Here is an 18671-nt window from a genome sequence, read left to right on the forward strand (position 1 = left end):
CTGTGTCTACTCCAACATCAACACACCTGCTGTACACCTTGTGGACCTCGAATCTCCAAACTTTGATGTCATCTGGCTTAAGATTTGTCTCCCAACCATCACTATTTTTCTCCGTTTCACGTACTGATCTCCCAACTCCACAAACTTTTTAGCTTTCCTTGTCTATCTTAATTCCTGTCATGAGGCCATGACATCCGAACACCCTCAAGCAGAATTCCTCTATTTAGGAGACTTCAATGTACACCACAGGGAGTGGTTGAAATCTTCCCACACGGATGTCGGGGTAGTTGAAGCTTTTACATTATCCATTCTCAATGATTGGGAACTAATTATCACCCACCCTTCCCATATCCCAGATCGTCCTGCCCCCTCTTCCAATACTTTGGATTTGTTCTCCTCCAACCCGTTGTATTACGGCTACACAATTTCACCTCCAATTTGTTCTTCTGACGACAATCTTGTGAACATCACTTTACTTTCCACCTCTCCTTCTCCACCGACTTCTCTGCCTAAACACCAGTTTTGGCATTTAAATAGTGCTGACTGGACTGGTTTATGAAACTTATTTTCTGATTTTCCCTGGAAAGACGACTGCCTCTGCTCGGGGGATGCCTCTATCTCTGCTGAACGTATATCTGAGGTTATTGTTGCAGGAATGGAGGCTTTTATCACCTTCTCTTTCAAGTCTATCTCTCCTACCAACTCTTGGTTCAATAATTCCTGCTCTGCGGCCATTCGTGCAAGAGAAGGGGCGTATCGGACATGGAAAAAGTCTTCTTCCTCCGACTTACATTCAGCTTTCATATCTGCCAGAAATCATTTCAAACATGTTATTCATCAGGCGAAGCATTCCTTTATTCAAAATTAATGTGACAACCTCTCATCTTCTTCCACTAATATATCTTTCTGGTCTTTAGTTAAAAGCATTTCCAACAACCTCTGTCGCTCCTTTCCTTCCTTTCCTTCGCTTTTCCATTTCTATGATACTACTGCTGTCTCTCTGACTGTAAAAGCAACTCTTTTTGGTTCTATTTTCTCCTCTTCTTCCACTCTGGACGGGTTTAACATCCCATCACCCTCTGAAGCACCCCTGAGCAATCCTATGCCCCCTCCCTATAATCTCTTCATGGAGTCAAAAAAGTACTCCTCTCTCTGGACAAAAGCAAGGTATACGGACAAGACGGCATTCCTCTTCATGTCTTGAAGGAATGTGCTTCAGAACTTGCACCGTGCATGCTCATTTGTTTCCTTTTTGTTAAAAAACCCAAATCTTTTACCTTTCCAGGAAACATGCCTTACCGCAGCCTATTTTAAAGAAGGGTGATCATTCAAACCCTTCCAACTGCCATCCTAATGCTCTGACTTCTACTCTTTCCAACGTCTTTGAATGTCTTCTCAATTCCCATTTCCTCAAGCATATTGAATCTCAGTCTTCTGTCTGACCATCAATCAATATGGCTTTTGCAAGGTAAGATCTACTGGTGATATCCTTTCTTGTATTATGAATGTCTTGGCCTCTTCTCTGAGAGACGTTGGGGAATCCTTTGTTGTATGCCTTGATATCTCAAAAGCTTTTGACAGAGTTTGGCATCGGGGTCTGATATCCAAGCCTCCCTCTTTCGGCTTTCCTCCTTCACTCTGCTCTCTCATATCAAGCTTTCTCTCCAACCGCTCTATCTCTGTAAATGTTGATGGTTCAACATCTCCCTCCTTCCCTATCAACAGCGGTGTCGCTCAGGGTTCTCTCCTATCTCGAACACTCTTCTTTATTTTTTTTATCAATGACCTTCTTTCTTCGACAAGTAAACCAAATGCACTCATATGCTGACTACTCGACATTACATTCCTCCATGTTTTTTAAATCTGCCCCATCTTCCCCCACTCGACTTACATCTTGTTTGATCACAGCCAACTCTTAAAATTAGGCTTTTTGACACGATTTCCCAGTGGGGCAAATATAACCAGGTTAAGTTTAATGCTTCTAAAACTCAATGTCTTCCCATCTCTCTCTCTAAAACTCCTCTCAATTCTTCATTCTCCTTTGAAAGCTCCACAATTGCACCATGCGATTCAATAAACCTACTAGGTATTACCCTAACATCAAATTTATCCTGGAATCCACACATTATACAAATAGCTAAATCTGCCTCAAATAAACTAGGAGTCCTGTTCAGATTTCGAAAGATTCTTCTCCTCTCAACAGTTGCTTCAACTATATAAACGATTGATTCGTCCTTGAAAAGAGTACTGCTCTCACATCCCAGGAGGATCTACCTCCACATACTTAGTGGACAGAATTGAATCCACAGTAATCCGACTTATCAACTCTCCCAATCTATCCTCAAAACTCGACCTGCTCAAATTACACCACAAAGTTGGTTCTCTTTCTCTTTTCTACAGATATTACTTCGGTTTCTGCTTCCAAGAACTTGCTGCTCGTGTATTTCCGCCATTAGTGAGACCACGGAATACACGACAAGCCACAACATCTCATGATTACTGTGTGGCCATTGGCAACTCAAAGGTGGGCCATTATGATGTTTGTTTCTTCCGCTCCACTGCCAAACTCTGGAACTTTTTACCTTCTCATGTCTTTCCAAACACTTATGACCTTCCTCTTTTCAAAAAAGCAGATTTTTTACTTCCTAAAAAACTCTTAGACTATTCTCTCTTTCTTCACTTTTATATCAATGCAGCTCTTGTATTTAAGGCCTGGCCTAGATGAGGACTATATAGTCTGTGACTGGAACCTTTTACGTTAAAAAAGGAACAAATAAAAATAGGTGTATTTGTGAATTCCTACCTGGACCGTTCAAAATTATTCTCACAACAATCAAACACCGTGGCTTTAACTTTTAAATATATAATTTGTAAGACAAAGTATTTATTACTACGACTACTAACTTTTAAATATATAATTTGTAACACAAAGTATTTATTACTACGACTACTAACTTTTAAATATATAATTTGTAACACAAAGTATTTATTACTACGACTACTAACTTTTAAATATATAATTTGTAAGACACAGTATTTATTACTACGACTACTAACTTTTAAATATATAATTTGTAAGACAAAGTATTTCTTACTACGACTACTAACTTTTAAATATATAATTTGTAAGACACAGTATTTATTACTACGACTACTAACTTTTAAATATATAATTTGTAAGACACAGTATTTATTACTATGACTACTAACTTTTAAATATCTAATTTGTAAGACAAAGTATTTATTACTACGACTACTAACTTTTAAATATATAATTTGTAACACAAAGTATTTATTACTACGACTACTAACTTTTAAATATATAATTTGTAACACAAAGTATTTATTACTACGACTACTAACTTTTAAATATATAATTTGTAAGACACAGTATTTATTACTACGACTACTAACTTTTAAATATATAATTTGTAAGACAAAGTATTTCTTACTACGACTACTAACTTTTAAATATATAATTTGTAAGACACAGTATTTATTACTACGACTACTAACTTTTAAATAAATAATTTGGAAGACAAACTATTTATTACTACGACTACTAACTTTTAAATAGATAATTTGGAAGACAAAGTATTTATTACTACGACTACTTCTACTACTACTACTACTACTACTACTACTACTACTACTACTACTACCACCACCACTGTAACCATAACCACTACTACAACTACCACCACCACTGTAACCATAACCACTACTACCATCACCACCGTAACCATAACCACTACAACCGCCACCACCGTAACCATAACCACTACTACCACTACCACTTTTAATGGTCACAATTATTCCCACCTTGTGGGGTCGGCCGTGGGAAGATTTTGACCTGACTTTCATGAACCAGCCCGCTCGGCCTGACATTCGGTTTAAGATTATTTGGGCAGGTATTTATAATTTGTTCAGGGTGCCGATGATAGTTCATCAAGTCTTTGCAAACAACGCAATAGGATCTTGAACCTCATCTACCATGACTTTAAAAAATGTTTATGCTTACCTAAAATGGGAGGACTGAACATAAAATGTGCTATTTTTCTACAATAGTAATACTGCACATACATGCATAGAAAAACCAATAAATAATAGATGACCTTCTGCACTTTTGCTTCATATTCATCTTTTGATCTCAAATCTAAATTTCTTGAGTATATAGCATTGCAAACATGCAATGTTGGTGTTGGCTTAGCGGTTAGGGTGCTGGCTTGGGATCCGAGGATCCTGGGTTCGAATCCCGGTCGATCGCTGAATTAACGCCAGGGGGGTTGACTCAGCCTGTCATCCTTCCGAGTTCGGCAAATTGAGTACCAGCTTGCTGGGATGAATGATCCCGGTGTGTACCCCGGTTTAGAATAGGTACACCGTATCCCTGCGCATCGTAAGAAGCGACTCAGGGTTGGCGTCAGGAAAGGCATCCGGCCATAAAACATTGCCTCAAACAGGGAACCATGATTGTCATGGGGCCCGCAAGGCTAACCCCTGCTCTAGCGGGGAAAATGGCCTTAAAACGATCATTCATATAGCAATAATGGCAAATTTGACTTCACTGATCCAATACTTATGGAGGGCACTGTGTGTTCTTCTGTGAGTGTGTGTGTGTGTGTGTGTGTGTGTGTGTGTGTGTGTGTGTGTGTGTGTGTGTGTGTGTGTGTGTGTGTGTCAGCTCCACTATGAGCCTCAGATCATGCATTAAATATAAATTAAAATTGGAGAAATTAAAGATGGCATTGAGCTATTTTGATTCAGACAAACTAAAGCAAACTTTGCAAAGCCTTTGTCCTCTATTCATTCATAATGTTGCCAAAGGAGTTATGTGAACCTGTTTGGCTTGCTTTTGATTCCCATACCAATTCTTCAAGTCTATGATAAAATAATATGGTTGGTGATATACAGTCATGTGAAAAAGTAAGTACACCCCATGTAAAGTTTTGACTTTTTCAACATATTTCAACATACAGCTATTTGATCTTCATTTCAACAATATTGATAGATAAAGGTGATATAATATAACAAACATCATGAAACATTTACATTTTGTAGTCCATTGTATAATTTAAATAAACATAAATGCAAATTTCGCATGTGGAAAAAGTAAGTACACCCCTACATTTATCACTACTTCAAATACCTAAAATTAGAATCGGGTGCACCAGCTCAGGTGCAAATGATTAGAACATCATTAGAGAGGATCTTGGAGGAACCTGTCTTATTTAACCTTCAGACATTTCGTTTGGTTTGCTCTTTGTTGTTGAAGTGTGCGGCGTCACCATGCCTAGATCAGAAGAGCTCTCTGAGGCCTTCAGAAAGAAGGTTATAGATGCCTACGAGTCTGGGATGGGATTTAAAAAGATCTCCAAACAATTAGAAATCAATCATTCGACAGTCCGTAAGATCATCTACAAGTGGAGAAGATTCGAAACAACTGCCAACTTGTTCAGGTCAGGCCGCCCCAGCAAGTTCAGCCCGAAAGCAGACCGCAAAATGCTGAAAGAAGTCTCTAAGAACTGCAGAATGTCATCACGGGACCTGCAGGTAGCTCTTGCCACTGTTGATGTCAAAGTGCACGAGTCTACCATTAGAAAGAGGCTGCACAAATTTGATCTACATGGGAGGTGTGCCAGGAGGAAACCTTTGCTGTCCAGAAAGAACATCAAGGCAAGACTAAAGTTTGCCAATGAACACCTCGGCAAAGACCAGCACTTCTGGAACAATGTGCTCCAGACAGATGAGTCAAAGGTCGAGCTATTTGGCCACAGTACCAGAAGACATGTTTGGTGAAAACCAAAGACAGCATTTGACCACAAGAACCTGATACCAACTGTAGTAAGGGCATTTTATGAGATATTTCACAAATCTGTTAACTAAATTGTTACCAAAAAATTTCTTCACCAATATGTTTGTAAAGGTGTGTAATAACATGTGTTAAAATGTTGAAGGTCAACTCCCGTGGGAAACCCAGAAAAAAAGCTGTTGAATTCGGGTACCGAAAAATTATTTTCGAGAATTTTTATTTTTTTAATCGGCCCTTAAGTAACTTATGAGGGGTCAAATAAGGGTTTTTCATGATTCTGAGTTGATTGTTAACATTTATATTTTCACTTTTACATTTACACACAAAGTAGCTTTTATTTCACATACATATATAATACTCAAGAGTTATTTCTCATTCACAATGTCAGAAGTTTCAACAGTCATTGTCTATGTCTTCTTCAGACTCAACAACATCATGACTACAGTTTCTGCATGTAATGCCATTACAGACTCCACAGGCCGAGATGCACGTGACCCCATTCTTCTTGCAGCTGCATCGCCGGTTGCTGCAATCTCCATGACAATTACAGCTCGTGAACTGCAATAGCTCCTCAGGAGCCGTGGGGTCCAGTGTTGGAACTGGCTCATACCCATGCACACCTATTGTCCATCCATAGTCACTGGGGTTCAGAGACATGCTCTGTAGAAGGATCCAGTCCCGGGTCTGCAGGTAGGCACGGAGTGAATGTTGTGCAGCTGCACCCTCTGTTGGAGGTAGAGTCTCTGGTTTGATCACTCCTGCCGCTGCCTTCCTTGAGAACATGTTGTACCGAATTTCACCCAATGTCATTAGCATGGAATCTCTTCATCCAGGCATTCCAGTTGGAGTGTGGGAACTCAGGATCGTTGGCTTTGATCACCCACCCCGCTGCCCAGAGTGTGTCACCTGGAGTGAGGAGTGGCTGATCATGAGCCAGGGAGGAGGAAAGCTCAGCGAGGGGGAGAAACATGATCGCGTTCGTTCCTATCTGTTTCCTGTTCGTAAATGGAATAATCTTTACCTCAGTTCCTCTCAGGATCTTAGCTTTGTCGAGTGCCTTCAACTTCACCCGGGGGAAAGCTGCTGTTGTCTGTGGATCTGGCAAAGGTGGTGCCGGAGAGGTGACTTCGATCCAACCCATTGAGTGAAAGGGAGTGTTTCCGTGAATAGAGACAATGTTTAAATCTATATTGTCTCCAACAAACTGAGTGACTGCATTGTTTGTTTCCCCAACCTCCATAAAGACCACCTGATCATTACTTGACAATTCACTTTCACTGGCTGGCACTTTGGCTGTCATCACTGATTGATCCTCAAGCGCAGCATCAACCGCAACCTCATCATTGATCTGTTCATCGGTTTCCTCCACAATGGTGTCAAGAGTGCCAGAAGTATCTGGAACATCATCTCCACTCCTACTATTAAGGAAGCAGTATTTGTAGTTTTGTGTCTCCATGTAAGACTCAGTGTATCCCAGCCGGTGGAACTTGTTGAGCATCCATTTTGACCCAAATCTATGATCAAGTTGTATGGCAAGCCCCATTTGGTGTGGCAATTCTCCAGACCGAGGTCGACAGGCCTTAATAAAATTCTGCCCCCAAACGGCAACTCTTTCGTCTGTCTTGACAATCGGTCTCAAGAACATCTGAAGGCTTGCAGGAACAAGTGTCAGCTGACTATCGATGTCAGTCATACTGTGTGTGGTGGGGTATGACTTTGGACCTAAATCAATCAAGGCAATATCATTGGATATGAACTTGAGTGCCGTCTTTATGATCTGAGTCTTCTCATCTCCATGGTCAAGATTAGCATGATGCCCTCGCAGAATATTGTCGGTGCCATCTTTGAGACAGAGTACATCTGCCCTTCTTTCCTGTGTTGTGAAATACAAGGTGTCTTCGTATTTCTCTAGAAGTTTTATCTTTAGCCAATGCTTTGAATAAGAAAGGCTCTTCTCTGGTGACTGATCAAACTCCTGCAGCTTTTCATGGACTTGGTCCATGTTCATTACCCCATGCTCTAATTCTGAGTCTAACCATTCGCATAATTCAATAAAAACTGCCTCTCGCTCCTCATCAATACTCCTCTGTCCTCTCTTCCTTTTTCCTTCCTCATCAGTCTTGGACAAACTGTCACCTCTCGCAAACATAAGTTTGCATCGCAAATGGTACAGTGTTTCTTCTGCTACCAAGTCGTTGATCCCTTCCAGGCGTCCAGTGACTTCAGTGCCCCAGTCATCCCCGCGACTCCGTGCTGTCTTCAGCAAGCTTGCCTTCAGTGTATCTGCAGTCAAATTATCTGGCACTCTGTGTTTCTTTCTAGCTTGTGCTGGATTATTTTTGTAGAGCTGGGCTGGTTGGTTGCAAAGAATGCATACATCCTTATACAGGAGGTCAACTGACTGTGATCTTCTAGAACTGCAGCCAGTTGATGAACTGAACTCACAAGTAGTGTGTCTTCTCTTCAACTTTGATGACTCTTTCTCTGCCTTTGATGCTTGAGCTGACTTCTTTGTGGTTGCAACAAAGTTGTTGTACAGATCATTTTTACACTTCTGGTGGTACCTCAGTTTTCCTTCCTTTTGAGCCTCCTTCATACGTTCCACAACAGTAACATTTTCGAGAGTTTCTGCTTGTTTCAATAAAGTTGAGTATCCCTTTGGAGTTGCCTGTATGAGCCTTTCAGCTGGTGTATCCGAGCGTGCACAGATGAAGCAATTGAGCACAGGTGGAGTAACGACTTCATCCATATTGCTAGACTCCATGTCCTGCAAAGTAGAAAATGAGATATATTTAGAAATTATTTTTCCACAAAGGAGTGTCTGTGGTGAAATATAAATGTTAACAATCAACTCAGAATCATGAAAAACCCTTATTTGACTCCTCATAAGTTACTTAAGGGCCGATTAAAAAAAATAAAAATTCTCGAAAATAATTTTTCGGTACCCGAATTCAACAGCTTTTTTTCTGGGTTTCCCACGGGAGTTGACCTTAAACATTTTAACACATGTTATTACACACCTTTACAAACATATTGGTGAAGAAATTTTTTGGTAACAATTTAGTTAACAGATTTTCATATGTTTCCCTTACTACTGTAAAGCATGGTGGTGGAAATATTATGGTTTGGGGCAGCTTTGCTGCATCAGGGCCTGGGCAGCTCACCATCATAAAATCCACTATGAATTCTTCATTGTACCAGAGGGTGCTTGAGGATAATGTGAGGCCATCTGTCGGAAAGTTGAAGCTCAACCGAAGGTGGACCTTGCAACATGACAATCACCCTAAACATACCAGTAAATCCACCAAGGAATGGCTGAAAAGAAAGAAATGGAGGGTTCTGGAATGGCCAAGTCAAAGCCCGGATCTAAATCCCATCGAGATGTTGTGGGGGGATTTGAAACGAGCTGTGCATGCAAGAAACCCCTCAAACATCGCACAGCTGAAAGAATTCTGCATGGAGGAGTTAGCAAAAAGTTCTCCCAGTCGATGTCAGAGACTGGTAGACAGTTATATGAAACGCCTACTTGAGGTTGTTTCTGCCAAAGGGGGCAATACCACCTATAAGAGCCAAGGGTGTACTTACTTTTTCCACATGCGAAATTTGCATTTATGTTTATTTAAATTATACAATGGACTACAAAATGTAAATATTTCATGATATTTGTTATATTATATCACCTTTATCTATCAATATTGTTGAAATGAAGATCAAATAGCTGTATGTTGAAATATGTTGAAAAAGTCAAAACTTTACATGGGTGTACTTACTTTTTCACGTGACTGTAAACTAGCAATAGTTTTGTTTTACCATTTAGTTTCTGAATTATATCTGCAAGGACAGAATGGAAAAGGACTTTAGGATTCATTTTCAGCATCCCATGATGAACAAGAATCGCTTGCTTGATTACAATGGTTTTTTGAGAGCAGTGATTTATCCATGATTTGAATATCATCATCCATGTATCAGACTCTTTGCAGAACATTGGTGCTGCCGAAGAAATCTCTTGGTAAAGTGAATGCTGGGAGGTTTGCCATTACTTTCACACCTGTCAATCAGGGCAGGGATTTAAAGTTTAGCCAGGGTCTCCGTGATGCAGACTCGCCTATTATTCACGAAAGACTAGACATCCCTCAAAGACCAGTGTCAGCAGATGGGTCTCCTCGCTAAACATCTTTCGGAGGGACGGCTCACACATTGATACATCACTCTGCATGATAAACACCAGGGTGACAGTTCATAGTTGAGTCAGGATTTGAACCCAGGCTAGGCAGCTCAAAGGCGATTGGTTTTGAATATAGGAAAGAAGAAATGTATTACCATTTTCGGTGGAATTTACAGGTTTGAATGAATTGTCGTCGTCAAATTATTTTGCCAAAAAAGATGTACCTAACGAGTTCAAAATGGATTCCTGGTGTGCCTCTTACTGAAGCTTTTAACAGACTGAGAGTATTTCCCAAGAAACATCACTGATTATTCATGAGCTTCCAGAAAATATATTAGCTTTACAATGCCAAAGAAAGACTATATAATCGATTTTTTTTTCAATCCATGGACAGTGGTGTCATATATAGGAGATAAAGGAAGAAGACCCAGGATTGTAACTAGATCTTGGTTGGCATCACACATAATAACACCAAACTGATTAGAAACTACAAAATGATTCCAACCATCATTGTAACGTATTTTAAAATACGGACTGGTACTCATCTGGTATAATAATAAAAAGTATCTCATAAAATGTATTACATTATTATTATTATTATTATTATTATACTGTAATTATTGTTGTAGTACTTATTTTATTATTTTTATTATTATTATTTATTATATTATTATTAAATTATTATTTATTATTATATTTGTATTTATAATATTATTATTTATTAACAATTTTTTTAATTTTATTAATATATTATGGATAATTTATTATTATTATATATTTTATTTATTATATATTATTATTTATTATTTAATTGGCAAAATGTATTATTATTATTATTTATTATGTGATTATAATATTTTAGAATTTATTATTATTATTATTATTATTATTGTACATTGAATGCTCTCCATTTCCCCACTATTCCTTAATCCATTTTGTATGTGTGTAGAAATGTACTTTTTATGGCAAAAATAACAATTCATAAACACCTTTTTTCGCACCTGGTATGATGTTTTTGCTTCCAAGTCGTACTTGTAAAGGCTCTCCGTGCTCTGATGAAGCCACAGTCGAACCCCCAATTACACGTTCCTGCAGGAAAACGAAACTTCCATCACACATTACAGATGTTGCTGCATAACCCCCAGGATTGTGCTCAGTAATTTATTTTCTGTTCTGTGTATTCCTCAGGCTTCATCCAGCCGTGATTTCCATTCCTTTGAAGATTACGCCAAAACAGAAAGTCGTTATGCTGACACAGTTTATAATAACTGCGATCAATTTTTCTGTTTTTTTCTCTGTGACAGGTCTTCACGTGGCTGATGATGTAACATATTGGTCCAGAAAGTTTTTCATTGTACTCCACGAAATTATTAACAGGTAAGATATGATATAAATTTCTTATTACATTCTGCCTGAAGCCCTCAAAATGTAATTGCTTTCATTTGGTAAAGGTATATTTGTTCATGTGATTTGCAATGTTCAATATTCTGTGCATAATTTGACACTCGAAGCTGATTTAATCTCTTATTTTTTTACACAACATTTAAAGTCCCGGAAGAAAGACCTGATACAGGGTAAAACTAGATGCTATTCATAGAATACTTAACCTTCACAGTCAACTGGGTGCGAGCCGACTCTTCTGTTTTTGAACGTTTTTTTTCTTTGATCCAATATGGCTGCCAAACCACGTGAGTCGTGACATCATAAATTTATATTTTCTAATATTTGCATAGATCACGCTCAATAAATTTCAAACTGATCAAACAAAGCGTTGTCCCTGTGGAATTATGACATCAGAATTATGGCACTAATGAGATCATCGTTAACAACACCTATTCCCCACATGGAGTATTTTACAACGAGCCACGTTTCAATTTTTTCCAAAGAGCGGTTTTGGAGTTTTTCGGTTTTTCCAAGATGGCTTCTGTACCACATAACCTATGACGTGATGATTATCATAAAAAAATATTCTCAAGGAGGAGGCGCTCCTATGGTAAAATTTCGTGCCAATCGGACCAACGGTTGCCGAGAAAATGAATTTTAAAAATGCAGACGTACGCACGTACGCACCCGAATGCTTAACCCTGATTTTCGCTTTGCAAGCGCAGGGTAAAAAGGTAATGATCTGACAATGGGGTAATGGTGCAACAGTTGAACACAACAAGCAGGGGAAATAATTTAATGAACAGGAAAAGATGAGAGAGATGTGAGAAGGGAACGCAGACACGTGCAAGTTTGAGGATTTGGGATAGGTTATGTCGGGTCAATGTGGGTAGAAAGGATTGTGAGTAGGAATGGGGGATGACATGAGATGGTGGTATACCACTGATTTGAAGAAGAGTGGGATTAAATTCCACAAACGGGAGAAAAGTGAAAATAAAAGTGTGTGTTGCAAGATGGGATTTTGGAAGTTACTCAAAGAGCATGAGTATCCTGGTGTTGCTGGAGATGGTCAGAGGGCAGATAGGGCAGAGTGAGTAAGACTAGAGGTGATGGGGGTAAAAGCATAACGGAGAGACCTTTCCTGGCCGACCCCACTATAAGGAGCGAGGAATTTTGGCATTTAAAGTTCTAAGTAGATGTGTAGTGGAGGATGGAAGGTTGAATGATGTGGTGTCTGAAGGAATGGATTTGACCTTTGAGGAAGTCATTGAGAGCAGAATAATATTCCTTCTTGGTGATAAATTGCTGAATCGTTGTATATGACAAGCCATTCACCAGATTGATATTTGTATATGTTCTTATTTTGTTTGGAAAGAATGTATCTGATTTACATTAAAAACTTTGTTTCATTCAGAAGATCTTCATGAAATAACCAAGTTGCGAACTGCTCATGAATCTCATAGTTGCTACAAAATGGGAACATATTTCATATTAATATCACCATCATTTTGGTGACAGATATGGACAGCTAACTCTGCGTTGACATATTTTGCTCTGACCTGTATTGTCTGCCTTCATTTCCAAAGGGGTGCAAATGGGGTAAAACTATCTGATGCAGCAGAGGGGGCATTACATAGAGCAATCTGACCTTTGGACAGTTGTAAAACTGACTGCCTGAAATGCTTGTGGATGTTGAAGATCCTTGGCATCTTTTACAAAAATGACCTTTTGGGATGGTTCTCAGGGTAACTTTCAAATTTTCTTGAAAGGACAAGTGCGAGTGTAACTGCTGAACCTCATTTGACCCCTTCCTGGTCGATAACTACATGAAAGCCCGCTTGGAGTTTGCAAAAAAGCACCTAAAGGACTCTCAGACTGTGAGAAACAACATTCTGTGGGCTTTCATATGTCTTTCACTGAGGAGAGGCTTCCGTCTGGCCACTCTGACATAAAGCCCAGATCGGTGGAGTGTTGCAGTGATGGTTGTCCTTCTGGAAGTTTCTCCCATCTCCACACAGGATCTCTGGAGCTCAGCCAGAGTGACCATCAGGTTCTTGGTCACCTCTCTTACCAAGGCCCTTCTCCCCCGATTGCTCAGTTTGGCCGGGTGGCCAGCTCTAGGAGGAGTCCTGGTTGTTCCAAACTTCTTACATTTAAGAATTATGGAGGTCACTGTGCTCTTGGGAACCTTCAATGCAGCAGAGATTTTTTTGCAGGCTTCCCCAGATCTGTGCCTTGACACAATCCTATCTCTGAGCTCTGCAGTCAGTTCCTTCGACCTCATGGCTTGGTTTTTGCTCTGATATGCATTGTCAGCTGTGAGACCTTTTATAGACAGGTGTGTGCTTTTCCAAATCACGTCCAATCAATTGAATTTACCACAGGTGGACTCCAATCAAGGTGTAGAAACATCCCAAACATGATCAAGAGAAATGGGAGGCACCTGAGATAAATTGCAAGTGTCATAGCAAAGGGTATGAATACTTATGTAAATGTGATATTTCAGTTTTTTCTTTTTAATAAATTTGCAAAACTTTCTAAAATCCTGTTTTCTCTTTGTCATTATGGGGTATTGAGTGTAGATTGATGAGGGAAAAAATGAATTTAAAGGATTTCAGCATAAGGCTGCAACATATCAAAATGTGAAAAAGTGAAGGGGTCTGAATACTTTCTGAATGCACCGTGTGTGTGTGTGTGTGTGTGTGTGTGTGTGTGTGTGTGTTATATATATATATATATATATATATATATATATGTGTGTGTGTGTGTGTGTGTGTATGTATGTGTATAAATGTGTGTGTGTGTGTGTGTGTGTGTGTGTGTGTGTGTTTTTGTGGACCAACGCCTGCGGACTGGGGTTAACCTGAACATTTACCCTGCTTATGTACATCGAGATGGCTTCTTCTTCTTCTTCGCGTTACACGATCCATACTAAACCCTACACATTCCTGACTTTCTTAAGGTATTTCTTCACCCACCCCCCACAAACATAATATATATACACACACACACACACACACACACATATTTTTAAAGAAGATTCACTATAAATAGAACAAAACTTGCATGACAACAGCTGAGTGAGACAGGCAACTGATGGAAAGGCAGCACCCCATAAAAACAGCTCAAATTCATTAAAAGGCAGTCGGGCATCTTTGAACAAGAGGGTCAACCATGTTTGACTTCCTTGGTGAGAAACTGTGTGACATGCCTACAGGCAATGACCCAAATGATGTGTGAATGCAGTTCCTTAATTGTTGAGTTTTGTCTGGTTCTAGGTGGTCAGTGGATTGCACAGGATGAAGCATGGCACAATAATCTCAGATTTCAAACATCGTCCCTCCACCACAGCAAAACGTCAACACCTGCTGAGGTATTCATGTGACCAGAGTATAAAAATAATGGGGCCCAGTTAATGCAATTTTCTGATTGTATCAGTGTTCGTGCAATGTCTTTGTTCTTTGTGTTCAGTAAAAATGTGCAGAGTTTTTTCTTACATTTCTTAATTATGAAATGATTGGTTATCATGTGTGTATTGCCGAGTTAATATGCAATCTGAGTACACCTGAAGTTAATTGACTTACAAATGTACAATATTGAATATATAACTGGCATGTGCCTTGCTGATATGATTATTAAATTGGGGATTAATAAATATTATTATTATTGACATTGTAGTATGTCCTAGTTTTATAGTTTATACTCACAAAAGTACTAATTCTGCTATTCTGGTGATGGGAATGCAAGCAAAAGTACCTGTTCACAGTGATGGGAAAAGCAAGCAAAAGTACCCATTGCCGGTGATGGGAAAAATATAAGTTGTTCTATCAATTTAAATTATTTCATGGATTTTAAAAAGGTTAATTGTGTTACACTCTTGGTTTTGTTCAGAGCCAAAGCTCTGAGTTACTTATACCACCCACCGCTAAATGGTGGTGCAACATCAGGTGGCGGAAGTTGGATTTGTCTGAAAAGAGAGCAAAATATTGGTATTTTAAATTTTATGTTACTCCATGAAGGTCTGTATTAAATCTACTTTCATCCAGCCGATGTTCATGTTTATTTTAAATATTACTGGAAGAGATAATAAAGTGACTGGCTATATTGCATGAAGAAAAGTGAAATGAAATGCAAAATAACCAATCAGCAGCTTTTCCAACACAGTGCAGGAAGCAGCCACCCCAAATGGGAGACAGAAGACAGAAGACAGATGAACACACACAGACAGACGCCACGGTTACTATATAATATATATATATATATATAAGGTTTGTATAACTTTTTTTTTATGCCAATGCTCTGGATACATCAGTTTGTCTGATATAGGCTGATGACTGCATCAGCATAATAATTGTAGAAGTCAAACTGCTGGGCTGTCTTGTGATTGAATCGCAACAAACAGATTATAGCAAGATGATCAATAGGATCTACAGGGCCATGGCACCCCACCTCAATACAAACTCATGACAATGCTAACCCACATTCATAACAGAAAACAATTCAATTCCACCATGCTCCATCATGACAAGGCTCAATTCTGTCCCCAAGTGGCTCCATTCTACCTTCAATAACCCTGACCCCACCTGGACAAGAATCCGCCTTCACATTCCAAAACCTCCATTCTATCCTTACGAGAGACAACTCATCTTCTATTAATAACCCCTTATCCAGCAACTATCAGGGATGCTTTTTCACAACGGTTCAACCCTTCCTCCCACTCCAACACAAGTTTGGGGCCAAATCCTCCGCATTCTTCCCCACTGCCCAGATTCATCAGGGCAGCGCAGTCACGGTCAGAGTGCTGATCGGTCCCCATGGAAGTCTCTTCTCTCTCTAACTCTGTCGTGGCCCTGACTTCGTTAAAGTTGAGATACACCATCCTTGATGTGGGGGATCTCTGGGTCTCTCCTGGATGATCGATGAGCTGTCTCTATGCCACGGGCTTGGTCGAGAGAACTGGCCAGGGCTATACAACACCAACAACCCCTTATCCATGAAACAATACACTATTCCACCTCCAACAACTCCTACATCCAACAATTTCCACTCACTCTACACCTGACTTCATTCCACCATGCTCTGTCCTCGTCAGGCTCAATTATATCTGCAAGAGGCTACAATCCACCGCAAACAAAACCCCTCCACCTCCACAAGAGCACGCTTCACTTCCCAAAAACCTCCACTCTATCCATACGGCAGACAACTCCTCTTCCAATAACCACTTATCCATGCCACGATACACGATTCCACCTCCAACAACTCCTGCACTCTCCCCTCACCAGATGCCATTCCAGGACGGATTCCAGAACGTTCCTTGCTCCAACCTCAACAGACCCTGTGAGAATCCCAACAGACTCTGCTCCATCCCCCACCATTATTCATCATCACACTGCTGCCCCACCATACTTATACTATGTTTAAATTTCACTATCATTAAATTCAAGGTCCAACAAGAGAGAGAATGTCATCTTCAGATATTCCAGGCATGTTGACATTAGAAACAAATGTTGTTACTGTAAAGTATAATGTCCCAGAGTGTGATTGTCAGGCAGCATGTGCCATCAAGAGAGAAAACAAAGAGAAACATTACTGTGGCAAATAGTTTGCCAGGTGTTTGGAACTAGGCTAATGACAGCAGTCGTTGGACCACAGATGTTACAATTATGTGCTGAGCTGAACAACAAAGTCATTGTGAAGGTCATGGAAAATGAAGCTTCACTGAAAGAGACAACCCTGTTCACGATGATGTCTCGACAGGTGGAAGACTGATAGCTGCATGTCATTAGAGTCATAGCAAAGGCCCACCAAGCATGTTTCACTGTGATGATGGAAATTACAAACAATTGTATAATCTCGACACTGTAAAAATAAGATAATCGGATTCACTCGACTATTCTTTAATTGTAAGTCCATTGCACAGTAATCCATTTGAATGATTTACGACTTTCTTGGTTACCTCCTTTTTTGCAGTTCTTTGCGTATAATCCATTCACTTACAGTGTGACGCACGTGCACAACGTCTCCAATCCAAGCTTTTTGCCAACAGGTAGGAGGTTTGAACTGCAAAATAAAGTTTGTACAACGTGGCATGTTATACGTGTCCCCAGGCAATGCAGTGAAATACTGCATCCCCAATGAGTTGCATTTAAATTAGGTTAGACATTGCTGTGTGACAAATGTGTTTCTGCAGGTACAACAAATTGGATGTTCTTTCATATCCTAATCAATTATATTTTCTTCTTCCTCTCATCCAGGAGCATTGTTGCATACAAGGAGAGCTCTATCCTAATACAGTATGCCTTACATACCATATGCCTTACATGCAGTATACCAGTAGGCTATAATCCTTTATAATGTTATATTAAGGGGTTTGGGATTAGCTCAGCAGGTGGAAATCATTAAGTTTAGAGATTCAAATGAAGGTGGTATAAGGACTGTGAGGTTGATGGAGAGGAACAGAGTGGTAGAGGGTTTGGAGAGGGGGTCAGGCAGAAGGGGATCACATTATGTATGCATGTATATATAATATATATATATATATTATAATAATAATAATACATTTATTTTATATAGCGCTTTTCAAGAAGCCCAAAGACGCTTTGACAGAGTACAAAAAAACAAGTGCAAAAAGACAAAAATCAACAGGTAAATAATCAAAGCAAAAGGAAGGAGTAGGAGAAGAGATAGTCAGGGGTTAAATGCTGTACTTTGAACCATATGCCTTACCTTACTTTGAACCATATATTGTTGCGGTTTTGAGAACCCACACTTATAAATATGACATTATTAAAAGGTTAAAGGTTGCACCCCATAGGTAGGCCACAAGCAACACGTAGGCCACCATAGGACTTCAGTTATTTCATTAGTATGCGTTTAGATAAGGCAGTGTTTCCAATAGGTGAATCTGCGTTGTGTCAATCAAATAAGGAGTAGGCCCTTTCGTCCATTTTAACAGCCTCCCTCTCCAAGCAACGCCATTACGCGCCCTCCAGTCTGTCCATGGCCCCTCCCAATTTGTTACACGCCTTTGTTAGCAGTGTTCGCTGCCCTTGAGCTGGAGCTCGCTCAACGCCGCCATCAGCCACGAGGTGAGGCCCGAGAAAGGGGGCGGAACGCCAGGAAGAAGGTGTGGCCACGTCAACTCACCATCAGGGCATGGCCGGTAAGCGATGCCCAGCCAACCAGGGCTGAGCCAGGATCGCCTGAGAGGCGTGGCTTTTGGGCTCACGTAGCGATCGCTGCTTGACTTGTATAAGTGCAAACGCAAAGCCCTTTCACAGGACTTACTGGGAAACGCGCGTTGCAACAGGA

At 39.9% G+C, this 18671-nt stretch overlaps 1 protein-coding gene across 7 annotated transcripts in view; it reads right to left on the minus strand.

Moving 5' to 3' along the window:
- The window catches only part of LOC137429265 (uncharacterized), a 103358-nt gene that overhangs the window by 59950 nt on the left and 24737 nt on the right, over positions 1-18671 (minus strand). The window contains exons 2-4 of one of the 7 annotated variants that reach the window (XM_078780552.1): positions 17317-17420; positions 10979-11066; positions 6000-8579 (exon numbers count right to left, since the gene is read on the minus strand). In XM_078780552.1, the coding sequence (XP_078636678.1) occupies positions 6609-8576 (1968 nt within the window). In that variant the 5' untranslated portion in view covers positions 8577-8579; positions 10979-11066; positions 17317-17420 and the 3' untranslated portion in view covers positions 6000-6608. Of the gene's footprint in view, positions 1-5999; positions 8580-10966; positions 11067-17316; positions 17421-18671 lie in introns of those variants that run through there. The other 6 variants (XM_078780553.1, XM_068119234.2, XM_068119233.2 and 3 more) reach the window with 6 other exon arrangements.

This window comes from Myxine glutinosa, chromosome 6, assembly GCF_964187855.1.
Source record: "Myxine glutinosa chromosome 6, kmMyxGlut1.1, whole genome shotgun sequence".
NCBI classification, from domain to species: Eukaryota; Metazoa; Chordata; class Myxini; order Myxiniformes; family Myxinidae; genus Myxine; species Myxine glutinosa.